Consider the following 22,944-nt stretch of genomic DNA (forward strand, 5'->3'; position numbering starts at 1 on the left):
CCATAGAATGCTAATAACATACCAACACTGTGTTATTATACAATTATAAAACTATGGAATGCAAATTAGAGTTAGAAGATTATTAAATCAAACCATAAGATGGTATCCCAAAGAGACGCCACTTTTAAACTGTGTGAAAAGCATGACAGGAATTCAGTGAGTTTCTCTGGAGCCGAGGACTGGGAAAATATGGACTAGTCTGAACATGTTTTGAACAAGCTCTCATCTGGCATCTACCCAAGTGCCCGGCTAAACCCAAAAGTGGGTAGCACTTCGTAAATCTCCAAATCACTTCATGTCGTAATGACATTACACTTCATTACAGTGTAAGCTGGTGGCAGGATAAAAGAGGTCTGTGTGTCAGCGAGGGGGACCGTCGACTTGACTTTAAATCCGTTAAAAGCAACTGGTGGCCCCAAGTGCAACAAAGGACATGTGTGACCTGTTTTGACTGCTTATTCGCAAGGCTGCTCGTTTGGTTTGCTAGCTGCATTCCTCATGTTCTGTGGTTATTTGAGCATACCTGCATTAGCCTTGCTTTGCAGGCAATACCAACACAGCCATTCACTTCCCTTTTCCTTCTCTGCACGACATTGAATTACTGTACGAGCATAGATTTGGTGCAGTATCATTTAGACTTAATTACATCTTACAAACTCAAATCCCAGGGAGAGTGACTCTTCAGTCACAATCACGATGGCCTTAACAAACCAGTGAGTGGGAGCAGGCGCGCGCACTTGACATCCCTGCACGAGAGGTCAGTCAGCATGTGACCAGTGTTTGCACTTGCCCCCGCTGTGCCACCTCAGGTTGGAGCGTTTATTCCTATGGCTTACACAGAGCCGATGCTCTTAGGGAATAGCACGGCCAAATAGCTTGCAGGTCCTGCTAAGCTCAGATCATCTGGGAGATTTGCAATGCACATTTTAGATTTGAATGAAATAGCAAACTGGTCCAGCCCAGAATGGCGTGCGTAAAGGGTGACACTTGGTCTCCTTCCCTGGCAATGAACGACCAACCGTTCATGCAAATGCAAACTGACTTTGGTTTACTGATAAAAGGCACATGGAGGATCCAAACAAAACAACAACGCATTGTTCTTAGGCTCAAGTGAATGTAAAGTTGCTTTGTCTTGGTTTTCTCATCGCTAGATTAGAAGAGTGACATTAACTATTAATGATTTCTCTAAAAGGTCTCCATATGTGTGTCCTGAGGCTGTAAGAATGGGACACCAGGCCGTGTGAGAAACAGGCCGCGGAGCGAAACCACAGCAGTCCCTTTCAGTGACCTCTCCCCGGGGGGAATCCTCTTACAGCACTTCCCCTGAACTCTAAGGGGCATTTCTATGGAAAGGTAACGCGGTTATCTGCTCATCAATAGAACACAATGGCTCGATTTTCAGAAGCTGAATGGCCGTATGAAACTGGTACATGACAAAGACAGGGGTTTTAACTAAGGGATGTCAAAGGAAGATTGTCTTTCAATTGAATAAATTATTGCAAATTGTTACTTCCTTGTATATGAGGCCACTGGAAATGGCATACAGATTTCCGCTGTTCTTAGAGCCTTTGTTTAGGTTCATTTGCCAACTGCCCTCCGTAATGCATATACCCGCAACCGGCAGTGTAAGGGTTGCCAATACAGATTAATGATGGCTGTGGAGGCTATCCAAACATAGAACTCCACTTGTCCGATCGCACCGGTACTAAAGCAGAGGCGGTGGATTCCTTAATAGGGGTGAGGCGTCTGCACAGCGTCTGTTCACACTCCAGTTTGGGAAGTCTCTCTTTTTAGCAAGATAAGGATCACGAGCCATCATTGCCCACACCTCACTATCACCTCCACAGATAAGGCTGCTGAAGGTACCCATCAGCGGCATCAATCGGCGCGTGTTGACTCGGACACAATGCTGTTATTTTTTCCGTGCGCACCCTCGGTCAAAGAAAAAACGTACTTAGCACATGTTTGTCACCTTTGTGTCGACCTAATTGCCTCTTTGGCACTTAGGTGGCATTCGAGAGGCAGGATACAGACACTCACACCCTTGTGTTTCCATCCACATGACGTGGGGAAGGAATAGTATTCAACCCTTATCTGACCATTCATATCAGACTTCTGCTAATCGGCAACATTCACAAAAAAGACATGCAACTGTAGCTCCATTACAGTGCTGATAAACTAATATAGCCTGGACTTGTAGACGTGTGCCAAAAAAGGGCTATGAGATAGATGTTGGGCCACTTGATCAGCAGGACTTCAATGATGGATTCTTGCTCAAAATAAACCCATCACATCCTTAATCCATGTATACAGGGCTTTGAAATTTGATTAGCCAGTATTTAAGTTTAGAAAATGCTGGAGGACTTCCAGGGCATGCTGAACTGAGTCTGGATGAAAGCTACTCAGGCTGTGGCCACACGAGGACGAAAACGGCAAAAAGCATAGGATTAACGCAAACGCAAACAAGCTTCCGTCCACACGCAATAGTTATCCGGATAGTGTCTGCCCACACGAGACCGCTCCGTTTAGCTCCAACCGCTGGAGAAGCTGCAGTACATATGCAGGAGCCTGTACGTGGCGCTGTAACTTCCTCCACAAAAGCAGCGAAGAAGCATGGTTGTCATGGTTGCCCTTCTGTTTATTCTCCGCGGTGGGGGCCGAGGGAACCGGGCAGAGTTTTTCGCCAGTCAACGTGTATTAAAGTTTAAATCTTCCGGACAAAATTATAAAAGTGCCGGTCAAAGGTCTTCTTTGTTATTTATTGAGGTTTTTAAAAAAAATGAATAACGACTCTATATAATATAATAATAAAATACACTGAGCCTCTCTTTTTCCTCCCTCTCTTCGGACAGCGTCAGAGTCCGTCTCATGCAGCAGCTGATCCAGTAATGAGTGACCCGGCCGACAGTAAAAATAAACATATTTATAACTAGTTTAGGGAGTTTGAGAGGTAATTAAAATAGCTAAGGGTAGGGGTGTAACGGTATCCGTATTCGTCCCGTACCGTCACGGTTCGGACGTCACGGTTCGGACGTCACAGTTCCTTATTTTGAGACTGAAACTTGCACTACTGTTCAAAAAATAAATAACAACAAACCTGGAATTATGCATTTGGGACTTTTTTTTGCTTTTTCTTGTTGTACCGAACCGTACCGAACCGTGACCCCCAAACCGAGGTACGAACCGAACCGTGACTTCTGTGAACCGTTACACCCCTAGCTAAGGGTGATGATCTGACTTGAAGAGTGTGTTTTGCTGCAGCGGGAGGAGCTGCAGGTGAGCAGAGCTGCGTGTCTCCGTCCTGTCAGATTAGACTTCACTCGCGTTTATGTCCATATCGAGAGAAAGATAAATAATCTGAATTCAGTGTGCAGTTTACTTTGACGCGGGGGTGAGCAGCAGAGGTGGGGAGAGGCGGGGCTATTGCCTCATCATTATCAGAAAATTATCGTATAGGGCGTACACACGGAGCCGTTGGACCCCCCCAGAGCGTTGCGTATGCCGTTCTATCCACCTTGTACCCGTTATCGTTTCCTCAGTCGTTTAGTGCCGTATTCGGTCGTCCTCGTGTGGCCGAACGGTCTATAAGACACTAAACAGTAACGCAAACGACCGTTTTCGTCCTCGTGTGGCCGCAGCCTCAGTCAGACAGTAGCTGTGCAGGTTTGCATGTTTGGGATGCCTTGTTAAAATGTGGCAGTCTTGCTCCCAGTGACTACATAAAGTAAGTGTGTAAATTTAAACTATTCAGCTTAGTTTGGGCCAACAATTCTCTCAACAGTGCCAGCCATTCTTAGCTGAAGCATTACCCAAGTGGATTCAGGACTATATTTGGGAAAAGACTAACAGCAACTTAAACGTTTGACTTCGAAAACATGGGTAATGTCAAAAAGAAGTGTAAAAAAAACACAAAATGTAATGTATATATACTGTTAAAGGACAAACATAGTTCTGTGACATCCATGCTGTCATTAGAAGAGTGCTTATTTGCCTGGGGGACCTACTCATGACATATGGAATACCTATCACAGGACACCACAGGTCCAGCTGGAAGATCAGAGCTTGTGGTGAAGGAAATGCGCTTCAGGGCATCTCCAGTCCCCATAACACAAAGAAAGAACCAAATGCCCTTTCACTGGCAGTAAACATCCACCAACCACTGCTTGATCTCCCTGAACAATGCAAGTGATTAACAACAGCTTCAATACACAAAAGCAGTCCCTGTCCTACTGAAGAAAACAACCTGAGTCAAATGAGAGCAGAAATCATCATGCAGTGCTTTCTTGGAGTTTAATTTGACTTCTTTCACGCAGGCGCAACAACCTAGCAACACCCGTGTTTGCTGTGAACAGGTCATGACCATGCTCTCGACATGGGTTTTACTTTGGTGTGATGCTGTTTGTCTTTAGTATGAAAGGATTACAAAGTTGTTTCCTTCAGGTAAACAACATCAGTGGTAACATGCCATACTGTGGCTGCGTGCAGTGGTCACTGATGACAACACAAGGGCTTTTTAGCTTCCATACTTGGACACTTAGATACACGAGCAAGAGCTGGAACTTCAACGTTTGAATAGTCTACCAAGCCCTGTTAAGGACAAGCTAATGATGTTTATGTAATGTTAAATGGCGCTCAAGATATTAGTCCTAAAAACATTCTTAAGACTAGACTGACCTTAAAGCTATAAGACCAATTAGTCATCAATGGAGTGATTTAACTGTTGACAACAAGTAGCCTTTTATTTTGATTTTCAGCTTTATTTGTTTTGTGGCCGTCGTTGCTTAAAAGGCAGATTGAATTTCTTGCGAAGTAACTGCAGTCTACACCCACTGACACTGCCTTAGCATTTAGTCTTGATTGACCACAATGTGAAAAGTCACATTTCAGTCATGACTTTGCAAGGCTGAATCATCTGCTCTGTTGACTTTCGAGCGCACCATGTTTTCAAATGGTCTGCATGAAATACCCCCAAGAATGTTCTGCTGTCATTTTAGTTAGTTCACTTCCAGCGTGTTTTTTTCGATTCGTAAATCCACTGGTTAAGACCTACAGAGACAACTGCTGAGTCAGATGTGCAGAAGACTGACAGCAATGGGGCCCTGTGTATACAACTAATCCCCCATCCATGCGTCCCATGGCTGGGCTGTTTTCACTGGACACACTGACAATAACCCCTCCACAATCCCCTTTAGCTCCCAACTATAGATCAGCACTGGCAGGGCTGCCAAACAGCAGAGACTGTGCTATACAACAACACCATAACCCCAAACAACAACAAAAGACTTATGAGATTAAAAAGGAAGTCCTCTATGTTTGGTTTTAGGAAGTTTCTCAATGACAGTACAGCAGAGGGCTTCGTCCCAACGATGGCCATATAAACAGCCCATTACTCTTTTTGCCATTTAGTATACACACACTTCACCTTTTATGTATTTGGAGCAATAGCACTCTCTCTATTTCCACTTCACATACCATTGGGTGTCGCTCACCAGACATGGCTAGGCTGTGACCGAACACTGGTTCAAATAGTTCTGATGTCATGACCATAGCAGGCATTCCTCTCAGCACCTGAAACAGGTAGTGTTGTTATAGTGTCACAGCCTCCAAAGTACTTAAGCAGATTGTCCCTAAAAAGGTGTGTTGAATTCAAATCATTTGACTTCTTCAGAGGGAGCAAGATTGCAACATAAAGGGAAGATGAGTACTGGTCACACATCACATTTGATTGAATTAAGTTCAATGGGTGAGTAAGGCGGGCTATGACTGTGTTCAGTGTCATTCTTTACTAGTTAAGTTACACAACAATACTTGTTTTATATTAGAGACCCTGAGGCAAAACAATGACAGACGAGAGTTTCTGTGGTTAAGTGTTACTGACTTCAGGAATGTCACATTAAAAAGTTTGGGGGGAAAAAAGGTTATGTTACTTAAAAAAACATGTATTTTCTTCAAACGTGTTGGAGTTAATTGCTTGTCGCTTTGAGTAAAAAGGTGACACAAACACAACATTGAAACGCTACAATGAGCAGTAATATTAACTTATGAAGAGGGTTTAAACAGCTAGCATAAGCGAAATAGCTCAATTTGCTTAATCTTAAGTGAGAGTTAAACAAGTCCCATTGTTAAGCACTTCAGTTGAGGTATGTGGTGACACAAGAGCAGTTTCTACGAAACTAGCTCGAGATAACAGAAGAGCGACTCGAAGTTTAGAAAGAGAAGCTTTAGAAGAGCAGTAAATACGTAAATGAGCTTTTTTTATGTCAAAAACATGCTAATAAACGTAACATACAAAGTGTTCCCCGGACTTACCTCTCATCCATTCGAAAACTTGCTTTGGCGTCCACTTCGTAATCGGCTCCATGGCGACTTTAACAGCTATACAGCGACAGAAATGTCCCAAATTTTGGCGACGAGTTTTGACAATTTAAACAGAAAAGAAATTGCTGTCACATTCTCCTCAACAGGTCCGCGCTGCTCCTCTGTTTGTGTTCAATGAACATCAACTCTCACTCAGTACACGCGTGAGTGAGTGGAGGTTGGACTGCAATTGCAGTCCACAATCCCCCACAGCTCCTCCCGTGTGGGATCAAGGCTGCATTCAAGTACGACTGGAAATACTGGGAAAAATCACAATTTAAATAACAAAACGGCCAAGCAAGCCCTAAAGAAAGACAATTTTCTCAGACACATACACACTGAAAGAATATCATAGTTTATATTGCCTTCCTTGTATTAATATTTTATTTAAGTAATCATTGATATTAATGAAAGTTCCTCATGTGTGCATGTTTATCGAAACTAATTATGATGCATTTCCCTCTTTTTGATAAAAGCTAGCTTTTTCTGCTTTATGTTGCAACAGCTAATTGTATACTCATTTATTACCAAAACCAATTGAACATACAACAATGGTATACACTTTTTGTCAACAGTTTACCGTTTTAGGACATGGATACCAGAGATTACGGAGGGGATGTGAATGCAGCGTGTGATGTTGGTAGTTTCTGCGTGTTCACCGCCCTCATTTGAAACTGGAGGCGTGTACATATCAAACAATGTGATGCCCAATTTATATTTTGTTGCTCCTGGATGAAATTTTTTTTTTTTTTAAAACACAGATTATGTGAGTCTGTCAACATAATTCAAATAGATTGAATGTCATGAGTTAGAGCACGCTGAAAATGGCTTATTTATATGAAAAACTCATTAGGGTGTTTTTACTGTTTTTATCAATCATGTTTGCAGTCTCCATTTTATATAGCCTACATGTATCCATGCCATGCCTATTTTAACTTCAGAAGTATGAAGAACTTTTATTTTTCACTGAACAAAATTTGACTCACTGCTGCCCTCTGTTGGTAATTTAGTTATTACATCATTACGTCATACAATCTCATTTAATTGTTAAAGGTCTCCTGATCATAATTCCATTGTTGATGTCTACTAGAATAGATTTATATTGTACAATTTTCCAAATTTACATTGGTTTCTCATACATACAGCATCTCTGTATAATATGTAGTGTATTCACTCTCTGTCCTAAATGGCTTGTTGGAGCTCCTGCCCCCCCTCCCTGTGAGCCCACTGTGCTCTGATTGGTTACTGCGGAACATCAGTGATTATGTGTTACAATGGCGTTAGCAACCAAAAAATGACACCAGTAACTTAAGGACAAACAGATGAGAATGCTGCGTGGGGTCTGGGTGCCGTGTTGGCGGGACGTTGCACGGCTCGCTGCTGCGAGGAGCGGACAGTGTGAGCTGGGTTAATTTCCTCCTTGCATGCGTGGGGTTTGCGAGACAGCGAGACATCGCGAATGGACGCAGGAAGGGGGGATGCTGAGGGGGCTGCAGCACCCCCATCTGCGAGGGTCCACTAGCTAGTTTTAATTATTCACCAGCACTTACAATGATATTGCTTGTTTGAAGTAAATATGTCAGCACTGTGGTTGTTGTTGTTGTTGTTGTTGTTGTTGTTGTTGTTGTTGTCCTTCGTTTGAATCGTTATGGTTTATTGCACTAGTATGTCGCTTTGGATAATTATTATTATGATTGATTATAAAGCAATACAAAACTTTTTGGATTGTGCTTCTCTCCTGTCAGTGACAATAGGTTATGTGCATGGTAAAGAGTGCATACAAATCCAAATATCCAAATACTTATTCTAAATAAACTAAACTCCAGCCTGTTTTGGCCCTGTACCTTCTGAAGAGGCTTTGAAAATGATGGTAGTTTTACTATTATGATATGTAACATTAAGTAACCTTTCCTGGCTTGTTATTTTCATGGGAGTCCCGGCCCTTCCTATCACTCCATTGCGGTACAGCTGGAAGCTTCTCCGCACTGTAATCATCTGCAGATTCAAGCTTGGCTGCTGTCAAACCTTGGCATGCTTTTTTGTCTGGCATAAATATATTGGAAACCCAATACAGTGATATAAGACAATTACTTTTTCCCTGTTCCAGCATGCTGACTGAGACGAGACATATTTTGAGTCCTTTCTTTACATGAAAGTTAATTAAAGATTAAAACCTAACCGAGTAATATAGGTGTTGACTGACAGGTATAATGCCTGAGGTAGGCTTTGAGTAGAAAACTTGACAAGAAGTGTGTGAGTGAGTGATCATGGTTAGCAAAGTGCAAGACAAAAAAGAAGCAAAGATGTCTCTGTAAAGTATGTCAAGTTGCTGAAGTTTTACCATTGTTTACATTCAGAGTTTGTGCCCCTTGAGTAACTTGTTATCTTCTTTAAGTCAAGATAAACAGTGTGTTTGTGTAGATTGTTGCCAGGCTTCCCAAACGTCTCCGACTGCGGCGAATGGGAGAGTCTGATCCACGCTCTGTTCTCATGGGAGTGGGCTCCATTAAACAGGATCAGGGTGGTGTGGAATTCAGGGGAGGTCCTCCCTGATAGGATTAAAGGAATCATGGGATTGTTGTGGAGGTGAGACGGAGGGATGGAAAGTGTGTTTTGGTCTGTGGAGGAGGAGGGGGCCCAAGCTTTAAGGCTGAGAGAGGGAGGAAGACTTGAGCGCTGTATTGGTTACACTATCATTGTTGTTCTAGGATTGTATTACAAAAAAGTCAGCACTTCCTCACACAAAAGGTCACGTTAGATAATCACAATGACCAACTTCTTCTTTCAAAGCTCCCAAAACACTCAAAGTAAAACAAAGACTCGCAAAGATAAGCAAACTCTTTATGGCCTCGCTTGTATTCTGAATCAACATTTATTTCAGCATCAAAATACAGGAAGTCCAGGTTTGGCACTGTATATTATTCTGGGATCTATATTAGGATCAGGCTAATAATATCATATAAACAACGGCAGGAGAAACACCAGTACAGGAAGTATTCCACTTTGCTATCTAAGATGACAGGATATGAAGGGCTAAAGATGTTGTTAGATCATATAAAGCCACTTCCTGCCCCTGACAGCTTCAGTCTGAACAGTTTTACTGTAGGAGAGGAAATGTCACCTTCTGTGTGTGTCACCATATTGTTTAAATGTAGCTCACAACATCACAGATCAGAGACTATGGATGGTATGACTAGAAAAAGATAGCTACTCTGAACTTACATGTGGCCTTTCAAAATAAAGGGTGTCAAGGCATTTTAATCGTTCACATTATTGTTTTCTTTTATTTCCTCTACACTGCTCTTATTCTTTCTCTTTGAGGCACACGATCCTAGACATTAGCATTGACACTAAGATGCCTCATCACAGTGTAAAGGAGGAGGCTGACATAAAGAGAGCAGTGTAGTAAAAGTAAACACACAAAAGATCCTGTGTACTGATGTTGTTGCTGGGGACTTTAAGGGAAGATGAAGCGTCAGGGTCTTGAAGTCCAAGAAATGGAAGAAAGTACATTTCACATACCCCGAAATAGATTCGTACCAAGAAATGAAAATATGTGCATGTAGATCTCTAAACATATTCTCTATGCTTTTTACAGCTGGCAGCCATCTGATGTACAGAGTTGAGTTTCAACGTCGAAATGATAAGATCAAGAAGAGATACATATTGTTCCTGTTCAAACAACATTAAATACAGTCTGTAGAATAACAGATTTTTACTGCAGTGAAACGTCAAAGATGTAATGCTTTTTTTCTTTTTAGGGGACATTCTGTGGGTTTGAAGGGACGGCGGGTCTGGCGTTGAGGTACTCCAGAACAAACACCTGGATGATCTTGTTGAGGTTCTGAATGGTGGCGCGATCCAGGTTCTGCTCGTTGTCGTCAAACGTGTGCCATACAGACGGGAAGGGGGAGGGGATCAGATGGAGGACGCGCACACCTGAGAGAAAAACATGGGATGAGGACAGAGAAATACAATGTCATCATTTTTGCTGTATTTGTGTTACTTTGTTGGGTTTACCTCTGTTTAGGAATGGTATATGATCATCTTGAACGTGACCAACCGGTATATTGGGCCAGAAATATTGCACGCTGTCAGGATGATCCACAAGCTGGTTCATGGAGTGTAAACGCTTTTCTGAGAATATAAGAGGGAAGACAAAGAGTGAGTTAGTTCAGAGTAAAGAAAAATAAAACATGCTAAGGTATAATTTCTTAATTGTGTAAAAAGATTATTGAATAGTTTGCTTTGCTTGATCTTGTGTTTATGGTTTTTGGATTGTCAACTCAAGCTACTTTTGTTTTCCTTTCTTACACATTGCATAACTGTAACCACATTTTGATGGATTAAATGTTTGTAAATTCTGATTAATAACATAATTGTTTTTGAAAGGAAACCGGATCCATAAAAAAAAAGGAAAAACCAAGGACAAAAATCTATCTTGCTAAAAATGAGTGAGGAAATAGGATTGTAATCCTCTATAAGTTCATTAGGCTGAAAATACACAATATATCCACTATATGCAGAATCTAAACAGTGCAATCACAACAACACAAGAGCTTCAATGTGACAAATGCACAATAATTTGACAGTTGCCACATTTGCCCTTAAGTGATGATGATGGTCTGAATATGACTAACTTATTAACGACTCATGATTAAAGTGACTTGTGGCACACCTTCACCATAGTAAACAGTTCTTCACAGTGTGTACAATAGTAGGAAAACTTTGGACTATTCACCGATGCTCTGCAGCCTAGAGAGCCAGTGTGATGTGCTGGGGAACTGGTTGCCAAAGCTCGGGCTCGGGCCCCCGATCAGGTCCAACAACACAAACAGATCCTGGAGGAGAAGAAAAGTCTGGTGATCTCTCATGAGAAACTCTATAAATCCTGAAGAAAAGTTATAGTAAAAGCATAAGAAGCCAGTTCCCATCACACCTCAGAGACCCTGCTTTGAGATGTGGTGGTGCAACACACTGACATCACTGCTCAATGCTCAAACATACACACATGCATCCATGCACGCACACACACACACAAACACACACACACACACACACACACACACACACACGCACGCACGCACGCACGCACGCACGCACACACACACACACACACACACACACACACACACACACACACACACACACATTTCTTTAAGAGACTGTCTGCTTTATCTCCACAGGAATGTCTACATTTGTAGATAGTCGCTCCATGGTTACAATTCAGAAACATTTACCAATTAACTTGACATCTTCTTATCATGTGTAATCAATTATGTTTAATATCAAGACACCCAAGCCCTCCCAGATAAAATGACCAGCTTTGTGATCTGACATTCCTTGGTAATACAAAACAATTTAAGACATGCACCCGCCTTGTTAGGAATTTGTCTGTCTACAAGATCAGTGCTTAGCAGGTTGCGCTTGAAGTGATGTGGGCTAACAGAAGTGTGTTTTTCAGTGTGATTATAATCATGTAAAGGTCACCTATTCACTTTTTAATGTATTTTAAACATAAACATGTGTCCCCTCTGTGTAAAGAGATCCCTCTTTTTGTCCTGATCCATTTAATGTATATAAAAACCTGTCTGAAAATGAGCTGATCCGATTTTGGCCACTTTGTGATGTCATAATAACACCAACCAAGATAACCCCCCCCACACACCTTATCACCTGAATCTCCTCCTAGAGCACCATTGTGTTTTTTTTAACCAAATCTCTCTCAGAGGTAACAGACCCAGAATCAGTACTTTTGGGGCTGAAACAGAGGGTGATCTGCTACAATGGGTGATCTGTTTGGTGTTTGAAGCCAAACACTTCAGAGACATGTTTTGTATATATCTGAGAATTATATTATATTGATGAAAAGGAGTAGGGACCTTTAAGGTGGTTTAGGCAGAAAAAAAGAACTGTGTTGTACAATGCCGTCTAGCTGGTTGGTGTTCGTGGCTCCTGCAGGGTGGGGGGTGGCCTCCATCTTCTCTGCCAGGTGCCGGGAGCCATAAATGGAGTCTGTGGGGGTCCACTGGAAAAGAGCCTCCTCGCCATCAAAGAAGAGCAACTGCAGGGTGAGGTCAGCACTGGAGCTCTGCATGGGGGGTAAACAGAGGACAGTCAAGGCATTGACTTCAATGTAGACCTTCCTGCAGCAGTCAGACTCTACAACCCCCACAGCCCCTGGAAGACCCCTGGTAGACCCCCCACAAATAGAGACTCATGCAATCCTGTACAATAAACCTGCAATGTGCAATAGAAACACTATCTGCCATTTGTACGCTATAATCACTTTAAAGTAAAAAAAAATACTTATTTTTATAAATGTCCCAACTTATATTCTTTTATGTCACAATACTTCAATGCCATCTTAGTTTACCGAACTTACTGCTATTATTTTTTTGCCATGTTTGTGTAATTATTTGTCTTTATTTATTAATAATGTGTGCATTACTTTCTTTATTATTTAATATCTGATTTTTACCTGCTATTCAACTTTTGCGAAAATTACGGGAGTTACTAATAAAGGATTTCTGAGTCAGAATGTTGCTGGGTCATTCTACAGAAAAGGTGGAAGTGCTGTCACTTACTTTTGCAGACACCAAAATACATGACGTTGACCTAATACTCACATTCATTATATATGTTGAATAAATAGAGATTGTCTTTGCAATGGTACTAAATCAAAAATAATTAAAAAATGGTTTTATACGTACATTGCAATTTATTTAAAATGCCAAGTTCAAGGAACTGCCTTGTCACTTTGATCATGGAAGTGGAGCCTATAGTTTTAATTTAAAAGATTTTTTTTTCAATAAATAAATCTAATTTATATTTACATTACAAGCATTAAATATAACACTGAAATGGTAAAAAAAACGCAAATTGTTATTAATAATATCAAATAAATGTCAGTCACCCAAAATTACGTCATTGGTGTTACTGCTACACAAAACGCTTTTATTTTGAAATAATGTACTGTCTCTGAAGTGCCTCCTGTAACAAGAGATCATTTGAGACAGTGCAGTGGACAAAGACATAAGGAAAGTCAGATACTTCTTACTTTGTTTGTTAAAGGTGTCATTTTATCTTCAAATTTTACATGCGTCTTTCAAGTCTGTCATTAGTGTTACTCATTGCATAGCCCTAGGGGTGAACATTTGAATGGGAAAATGTATTGTATTGAAGAGTTAAACGATTTTGATATTGACGGAAGCCATATTTGGTCTGACACATTGCATGTTGTTAAAATGGTAGTGTTTTCTCCAAATTGTCACTGGTGTTACCGTCACTGGTGTTACTCTTCTTCCTGGTAACACGTAACACCAGTGACATTCCTATACAAATACACTTTGTATAAAGTATACAAATAATTAAAAAAATAAAAATACTTTAACTCTACTTGTTGTGGATTCATCAAGTTAAGTGTTAGTTATTTCTATTTAACAGGTTTTAGATGCTTTTAGAAGGAATATATTTCAGCAGATTTGTATCACCCAGATTCCACCTTTTCTGTAGAATGACCCTGCTGCCCCCTAGTGGTTTTGAGGTTTTTGGTTTAGTGTGAAATTAGGGCTCTGTAAAGGTATCAGATTTTGACTTCCCAATTATTGTGGCTAAAATGACTCACAAAGAGAGTTCACTGATTTATTGTGAATTTATGGGGGATTTAGCGATTATTCTCTCTACAAGTATATTCTAACAACCCTCAGTTTTTGTTGCACCCCAAATATATGCTTCTGCTAGTTTTCATGTAATGCTGGCCACTATACTGCCTGCTTTAAATCCCATCTTTATTATTTGTCTTTTAATTTAGTATAAAAGTTGCCCTTTTGTTTGTATTATTGTCATTTTGTCTTTTATATCAATCTATCAATTGTGCAGTGTTTATAGTTGTTATTTCACAGTTGCACATAACTTCAGTCTATGTTTTGTTAAAGTCGTCTTTATAAATGAATTTGTATTGGATTGGAAGTTAAAATCCTCCTCTGTGTCGTTTATTAGCTATGGTATTGATTGTGTGTCCGCCTCCATGGCTTGTATTGTATTTGCATTCAGTTGCTATTCCCCCAACGACCTTTGTGACGGGCTGAGTCTGATGAACACGTCCCTGGCTGATCTCTCTCTGTCAGACCTCACTGAGCTGCAGACAGGCCTCTGAGCTGCAGCGAGGAGCGCGCTGCATGAATACTAAGTGTTATGATGCACTTGTTTGTGGAGCAATTATATATAGATTTTTTGTTTTAATTCAAACAAAGCATTTTTTTTCTTTAGTAAAATGTTTTTAAATTCATAAAGGTTCATGGCAATTTACTTTGACCGTTCTTTACAAAGTAATTATATTAACAACAAACTAAATGAAATCGATAATGTATATAATTGTATGTGTCTATCTGCATCTTCATTTTTTGTGACCGAATCACTTGACAAATCAACCATCAATTGTACTTTTTAGTATAAACTTTCTTCTGGCTCCGCTTTAACACGTATAACACTGATATTTATACTTTTATACATTTTTCACAACCTTTTTACATCTCTGTATATATTTCACATATATTTTATATCTCCATATAGACATAATCATTCCTGTTAACATTTAGTTATTCATTTTTAAATGACTGTACATGTCTGCCACAAACGACTTATTTTTGTATATCTTTTAAAGTCTTTATTATAGTTATCCCTTTAGACTTCTGCCCTATTTCATGAATTAGATCAACATAGATTTTGATTTAATTAAATATTCAATGTACATTGTTTGTGCATGATCGAAGCCTTTCTTTGCCAACAAATGTGCACATTAAATGAATAATTGTAACTTAACTTTCTCATATTTGGGTGACATGAACACATCTATAGTGATGATCACCTAGTTCCTATAACCGTCTGCAACATGTTTGGTCTTGTTTTCCCCAGAGCTTACTGTCATTGGTGATGGTGTTGTATGACTTGCCTGTGATTCATGACCACAACTCAAGTCAGCGCTGGTCACCATCACAAAAACAAATTCACACTTCCAAATCAACACACTCTCACTCCCTAAGCGTCCAATAGCGACGTTTGGTCAGTGTCCGTGGCGTCCAATTGTGACGCTCCTAGGCTCCTTCAGCGTCATAAAGGGACGCAAATAGCTTTCAACTGATTGCAATGTATTCCCATCTGCGTCGGGATTTGATGCTCATGGAAGCACGGCATTCGTTTATGTCAGCTGCCCTTAAAGGTAATGTGAGCGTCCATTCCCAGGAGTAAAGGATGGCAGAAGACACTACACTACCCTGAATCCCCAGCTATCGTTTGGACTACACCATGTGCTCTGTTTGACAAACCCGTGATAGTCCTCAAGCTCTGTGATTGGAGAGTGTGCTCCGAGGGTTAAGCCGATTCTCGAACAGCACTTGAAATGGGATGGAACCACGGCAGACTGTCCAAAACTGGATTTTAACGGGTCCACCGCGTCCCCCCTCCCCCACCCCGTCCCCAGAACTACACATGCTGGCTATTCTGTTTCGCAACATGTTCTCTATGGCACGTCGCTACTGGGAGTTGTAGTTTTAAAAGACGTTTTCGTATTTCCCATAATAAGAAGTTGCCAGTATTAAACTGTGTACATCCCTGGAGGTTTAGGGGACAGGAAACACTCACATTTAAAACATATAATTAATAAATGGGTGAAAATTGCTTGTGCCCATTATGGGCAGTATTAATATATATACCCACACGCCAGCTAAGGTCAGAAGAGCTTTATTTAACAGCTGGTCTTATGTGTGTGACCTCTGTGATAACATTACATTACATTAATTGATAAGCCTGAAACATGCACTTGTCAAGGTTCAGAGGCACATTTTGCAAATATGGCAGTAGCCATCGATCAGCTTAAGATAAGATATACTTTATTGATCCCATTTTGGAACATTTGCGTTACATCAGCATGTGTAACAGTTAAATATGCAGTTGTGTTTATTTGAAAATCATTTAGTATAATCACACAAATTCTGTGTTTTATATTCAACAATTCTGTGTTCTATATTTATTGATTGTTCAATACCTGACAAGACCGGAGATGAAATATCTACATACATCTTATAAGAGTATAATACATTATGTATAATATCAGTTAAAATAAGTGCTTCAACATAGTTAACATTGCTGGAGGTATGCACAAATATTGATAGATGTCTTGTAATGCACTATTGAGGAAGCTGGAACCCAAGTTTTTCATTCAGTGCAGAACTACACCACAGTTGTGTAGGCCTATATGATATGTCAATAAACCTTAGAAAATCATGAAATCTTGAAAGGGATGTGCAAAATAGTCATTACATACAGTCTTTAATTAACTATTAGTAGAGAATAACGAGTAATGAATATACTTTATAGGGATCGGGCTAACCCTAACACCATTAAACAGTTACACAACATAACAGAAATAATATCGATAGCAGCGTCCCTAGCAACCACCTTGGTAACAATGAAAACGTCGCGATTTCCTGAAGTAATCTTCGTAATAACTAGCAAACTAAAGATCATGTACATCCACTGCACACATAATCTGAAATAACAACTCATATTTCTCGCATCAAATGACATCAAAACGCATTTTAATGGCCAAACTAACTTTAAAATAGGCATTTTCTACCGAGAATAAAACGAATTTCGGCCATGTTTTCTTTTTCTGCAGGGAGAAATTTGAAGATCATGTGACATAGACGCCAGCCATCTCGGGGTTTGTCAAACAGAGCACATGGTGTAGTCCAAACGATAGCTGGGGATTCTGGGTAGTGTAGTGTCTTCTGCCATCCTTTACTCAGAAAAAATATTTGTTTCTCCGAATCGAAGGGGAAAAATACAAAAGCATTGCACACAATTTAAACCAATCAATGTTGTGTTGTTAACAAGGATAATCTGGTGTTCTTTAGTCGATGAGTAGTGCAGATATCACTGTAAAATCAATCGACAGTAAGAAGAATACTTACTTCCGGGTGTACAATTCTCCGTTATCCAATGGGAATGGACGCTCACATTGCCTTTAAGGGCAGCCGGCATAAACTAATGCCGTGCTTCCATGAGCGTCAAATCCCGACGCAGATGGGAATACATTGCAATCAGTTTAAAGCTATTTGCGTCCCTTTATGACGCTGAAGGAGCCTAGGAGCGTCACAATTGGACGCCACGGACACTGACCAAACGTCGCTATTGGACGCTTAGGGAGTGAGAGTGTGTTGAAATAGGGTAGTATGAGTGTCATTTAAAAGCGGGGATTTACAGGCACACAGATAGACCAGTAATGTATTGAACACCCACCTTTTGAGCTTTCAGTTCCTCATCCAGGGCTCGGGCCAGCTCCAGCATCATGGCGCAGGGAACAGCAGAGTCCGTGGCTCCCTGGAACGCCCTGCCGTGCCACTGGGGGGGGTAGTACTTGGAGTCGTAGTGGCAGGCCAGGACCAGCTGGCGGGTGGCTGATGAGTTGAGAGTGGCCACTAGGTTAGTGAAGGGCAGGGGGCCGTAGGGGGTTTGTGACATGAACTTATCCTCCGTCACCTCCCAGCCCGCCCCCAGGCCAGCCAGGACGGTTTTGATATGCTGTGAACACATGCAAAGATGACATGTTAGTAATGAAGAATCAGCTGGGAACTCACTTTATTACACACTTAAATAATAAGTTGATTTACGTCTATGGTCATTAAACTTGTTTAAACACAAATTAGTCTGCTTTACACCTGTTAGTTCCTAATTCTTCAGGAATGAAACACCCTTTTATAATAACTTCCTGAATTGGCTGTATTTCCTATGATAAACATTGAGGCCTAATAAATATGATATGCTTATGTGAATAAAGTTCCTGAATTTTGCCAAATAAATTGGGTTTTAAATGAGGTTATGGTATCTTTTTTCATATTGTTTATTCCATTTTTGACAAATATGTGTATGTATGTTTAATGCTGGGTAGTAGGGAAGTTACATATCTCTTTTTCAACGTATATCAGATTAAAATAAATTCTATTATAATATTATCATTTTGTTACAGGCCTGAGCTTGATGAAGTAATAAACAAATGGACATCGACGGGGATTGTATTGATGCCTTCAGATTCATAAATACACACATTAATCATAAGATGAATGTGTGATTTTACACACTGTTCCTCACGCATTATTCTTAATATGAAAATAATAAGCCTTCCAGTCCGTGGTGCCACTTCCTCCTTGAATTAAGCCACTAAGATCATTGGGTAAGTGGTTTATCAGTGCCATAAATGTATGAAGCTGTCTCATTTCCTTTTAATTTGGCGCCAAGTCTTTCTGTGGGAAGTACTCTAAAGACTTCTTAATACAGTGGGATGGGATTTGCCTTGGTTCCAATTAAATAACATGCATTTGCGTACCCAACTGCTTTGCTACACCTGACCAGTACTTAATAGAACAGTCCCAATAATTTTTTTTTTTTTTTAAAAAAGAGTCAAAATCTGAGAAAAGGGCACATTATAAGAAAAAATGCATATTTAGAAGGAAGAAAGTCAAATTCGGAGAAAAAAAGTCTAATTTGAGATGCATTGTGGGACATGTAGTTTATGGGCAACGTGCTTATGTAAATCGGCATGTAACCGTATAATAAACATATCATATTCTTTGCAAGCTCTTGTGGGGCCACAGAAAATGAAGTCACGGGGCGGATTTGCCCCCCGGGCCTTGAGTTTGACACCCCTGCTTCACAGTGTTCTATATTGTAGCCATAAGAGTTTCTGTCAATAAACTCACCTCCTGCACGGCCGTGCTGCCTGCAGAGCCGGGGTACCTGGTGACCAGCAGCGGCCTCAGGTCCCTCTGCCACATCTTCTCCAGGTCAGTGTGAGACACAGCCGTGCTGATCTCAGCTCGTGTTAGAGTGAAGGCTCGGTGATGGAGCTGGACAGAGCCAGAGGAACAAGACAAACAAGACAAGACAACACAAAATGGATGAGAAACAGCATCGTGCTCTATTGTAGGATGAAATTAAGTGTGTTCAGAAAGAGTATTGCGAGGTAATCATATCAGCTAAACATCAGTGATGTGATCGGATCCCTGTTAAGCATTGCAGTGTTGCAAACAGAGTATGAAACACAGTAAATTACAAAGCAATATTCACCTCCACCAAACAGTGTGATTATTAGGATTAAAGGCAAGTTATTGGCCCAATGCCAAATTTGGGGAGAGGAACCAAAAAACAAATTCAGAAAATGATATTTAATTCAAAAATCATTGCAAGATAGGGCTTGGCTTGAGACTGTCCTTCTAGTTACTCCTACTTACTGTCCGTGTCTATTAGATTATGATACACTTTCAGATCAACTGTCACAGTCTGCTCCATCATTCACCAGTAGTTTTCCATTCACCTGTCTCACCTGTTAACCATGGTTAACAGGTGAGACAGGTGAATACGTTTTTGCTCACTCTCTTTCTCTACTGCACCCATTAGTTTCACTGCCAGTATTTAAACCCTCACCAGACACACACCCGTTGCCAGATCGTACTTTGTCTTTATGCTAGCATTGTTCCGCATATTTAGCATATTTCGCAACTTTCCGCATATTTCACAACTTCCCGCAATTTCACCGCATAAAATCACATAAAACTCTGCATGTTTGACCGCATAATCAATGATTTTAGCTCGCATAATCAATGATTTTAGCCCGCATAATCAATGATTTTAGCTCGCATAATCAAGGATTTTAGCCCGCATAATCAATGATTTTAGCTCGCATAATCAAGGATTTTTGCCCGCGTTTTTCTGGAGGGTCTATACTCCTGGGTTTCTCGAGTGCTGCATTTGGGTCCTTCATCAGATTGTGACATCAACTACTTCTTAGTATAGGATTTGGGAACATTTTATATGATGCTTTACTATTGAGCAACATGATGATACACATCCTGCAGAACAACTGTGTGTCACAACAACACTGTCAGGAAACCACCTACTGGGTCTGTCAACAGTGGATTTTTGATTGTCCAGTTAATAAGTTACTACAGGAGAAAATGTACCACAAGAGGGACCTTTTACTGTCAGCTACTGTCATATCACATACATGGTAATGTCTTAAAAATGATACCCTCACACATCTTTGCAGAGAGGCAGGTCCAATTAGACCAGTGTGAATAAACACTGATTGGATCTTTTCACATTCACACAAAGGCTACTTTAGTAAAAAAGGCCTCAGAAAAAGAGACAGGAAAGTGAAGGGTGCTTGCATGCTCTCCTGTGCCCTAGGACATGATAAAAGGAAAAGCAAATAAACCAGTTTGTTTAGTCAAAGGAGCATAATGTGGATTTGCAGGTTTCGAGCTGTCAATTCAATGTTTGCTAAATTACAGCCATAAGGTTAAAAAAACACATTGATTCTTCGATCCCCATGGCTCTTTTTCATTTGGTCTCAAAGTTCACCTGCTGGTTGTCCTGGTAACTAACTGAACGGAGAGGAACGACAGAGAGCAAGAGGGAAAGAGCTGATGGTGGATATCCGAGTTAAGCCTGTTTGTGTGTTCTCAAAGGTTCTCAATGTGATATACGGGGGTTATATAATCCATACTGACAATTATTTGAATGATCAATTATTCTGTTGATTCAGGATTGGGCAATATATCGATATTGTTATACGAGTGCATATTTTACATTTTGAATATTGTAAATGTTTATTTTCCTGGTTTTAAAGACTGCATTACAGTAAGGAAATGTAATTTTCTGAATTTACCAGACATTTGGCTTTACTTTTATTGGCCTCTACCCACTTATAAATAAATACACATTACTGTAAATAAAGTGATCATCATTTCCAAAATGTCAACACTACAATATTGTCACAAATCTATATTGTGGCACTTGTTCCGTAATGCTGTCATATTTGATTTTATTCATATCACCCTGCCCTTTGTTGACTGTGATCAATTGTTTAGTCTTTAAGATGTTAAATAGCTTAAAATCAGATCACATATACCCAGAGCCCATGGAGACATCTTTTCTCTATTGCTTGTTTTTTTATGACCAACATTCCAAAACCCAAACAACACAAAGACATGTAACAACGAAGCATCTCATTAGAACAACTGAAACCAGCTCATTTGTGTCATTTTTGCTTCATTAAGTCTTGAGATTTATATGAGAAATCACAGTGGGGATTCTTTACCGTCCTAAAATGGTGTCCCTTTACTGTCTGATGACACATTCCTTAACATGAGCATTCACGTATGAAACCTGAGTTGGGCCCGCACTGACTGGCTGTAATTACAGAGTGACATACAGTTCCACATGTATAATTATGTGGTTAAACAGAATACAGTCAGTCACAGAGCTAGGGCTCACTGAGCCAGAGAGGGTTAAAAGGGGGTCCACTTAAGCTCTATAAATACCAAGACCTTCAATTGGAGGATCAATGATGATGACTGTGCTGCCATAGCAACTAGGCATAGAGAAGAGAAGAAGAATAACACACATGAAGAACATGAGGGGCCAGGCATGCCCCTGATGAGAGGTGCTAGAATACAATGAATACATAAATGACGCATATTAACACTGTATGCGAACTTTGCCTTTCTCATAATGAGTATTCTAGCTATAGATTGCCATTTTGAAAGGAAACACATGCTTACAGAGACACAATATATATGTCCGATATATGGAACCTAAGAATTTCATTGACTAACTACACTGTAGCTACTGTGCATATGAAAATAAAATCCTTGAATCTTGAATATAAACATAATTGGAGTTCATAATGCAGTTCAGGGTTATGGTTTATTTGCTGTCAAGTTAGGGGGAAAAAAGTAAACAAGATATACTGAGTTAATCCGTAATTGCAATCCTTCATGTAAACTTCATCCAAAGGAGGATACATGACAATACATTCATAAAAATCCTACATGCTTAAAATGTTCACTTTTGTAGACAGTTGTCTGGGTGTTCAAACATACAATTAACACATGAGTGCCTGGCAAACATTTTAAGACAACACAATGGGGAAATGACCTCTTGATTTATTTACCTTTTCTTCTGTCCAGGGAATTCCATCGGTGCAGTGGATGAGTGTCACCCAGATGGCCACCGTGTAAAATAAACGCATTTTGGAGGGACCGAGGCTTCGGTCAACCATCGCTGTTGTCGCTCCTCTCCACATTCCTGCCTCTCCTCTGTGAAAGCTTACAGATCATGTGAAAAACAGGAGGGAGGACCCAAGGCTCACAACCCACATCGCGTCACTGGAGCTACTGTGTGTGTGTGTGTGTGTGTGTGTGTGTGTGTGTGTGTGTGTGTGTGTGTGTGTGTGTGTGTGTGTGTGTGTGTGTGTGTGTTTACGATGAATCACTCACAGTAAACAAGTTCGGTAATGTTAGAAATATATTTGTTACCAAATAGAGGTTGTAAAAAAACAATTCAAGACTTCAAGAATTGTGTGGTTGGTAACACTTTGCTGCATCAGAGTTATGGCATGACCTAATTCCTGGTCAGCGTTTTAGATTTATAGTTTAATTCACAAAAACACACCCCAAAACACCAAGTAATAGCCAGCCTGTATTTTAAAAATAATCGTATAGATAGGCCTACTTATAATGCATCTGT

General features: G+C 40.3%; 2 protein-coding genes across 2 annotated transcripts in view; both read right to left on the reverse strand.

Moving 5' to 3' along the window:
- Positions 1-6,541, reverse strand: part of cnksr3 (cnksr family member 3) — a 34,542-nt gene extending 28,001 nt beyond the window's left edge. Inside the window, exon 1 of the mRNA XM_034111383.1 lies at positions 6,310-6,541. Coding sequence (XP_033967274.1) covers positions 6,310-6,361 — 52 coding nt within the window. The 5' untranslated portion in view covers positions 6,362-6,541. The remainder of the gene's footprint in view (positions 1-6,309) is intronic.
- Positions 6,542-9,184: 2,643 nt separating this feature from the next.
- Positions 9,185-22,541, reverse strand: qpct (glutaminyl-peptide cyclotransferase). The gene is made up of 7 exons (XM_034112144.2): positions 22,370-22,541; positions 19,116-19,262; positions 17,659-17,940; positions 12,281-12,448; positions 11,099-11,198; positions 10,378-10,494; positions 9,185-10,296 (listed from the first exon to the last, which is right to left on the reverse strand). Exons 1-7 carry the CDS (start codon positions 22,499-22,501, stop codon positions 10,115-10,117), a joined length of 1,128 nt encoding a protein of 375 aa, XP_033968035.1. The 5' UTR covers positions 22,502-22,541; the 3' UTR covers positions 9,185-10,114.
- Positions 22,542-22,944: the final 403 nt, after the last annotated feature.

Source organism: Pseudochaenichthys georgianus, chromosome 22, assembly GCF_902827115.2.
Source record: "Pseudochaenichthys georgianus chromosome 22, fPseGeo1.2, whole genome shotgun sequence".
Lineage (NCBI taxonomy): Eukaryota > Metazoa > Chordata > Actinopteri > Perciformes > Channichthyidae > Pseudochaenichthys > Pseudochaenichthys georgianus.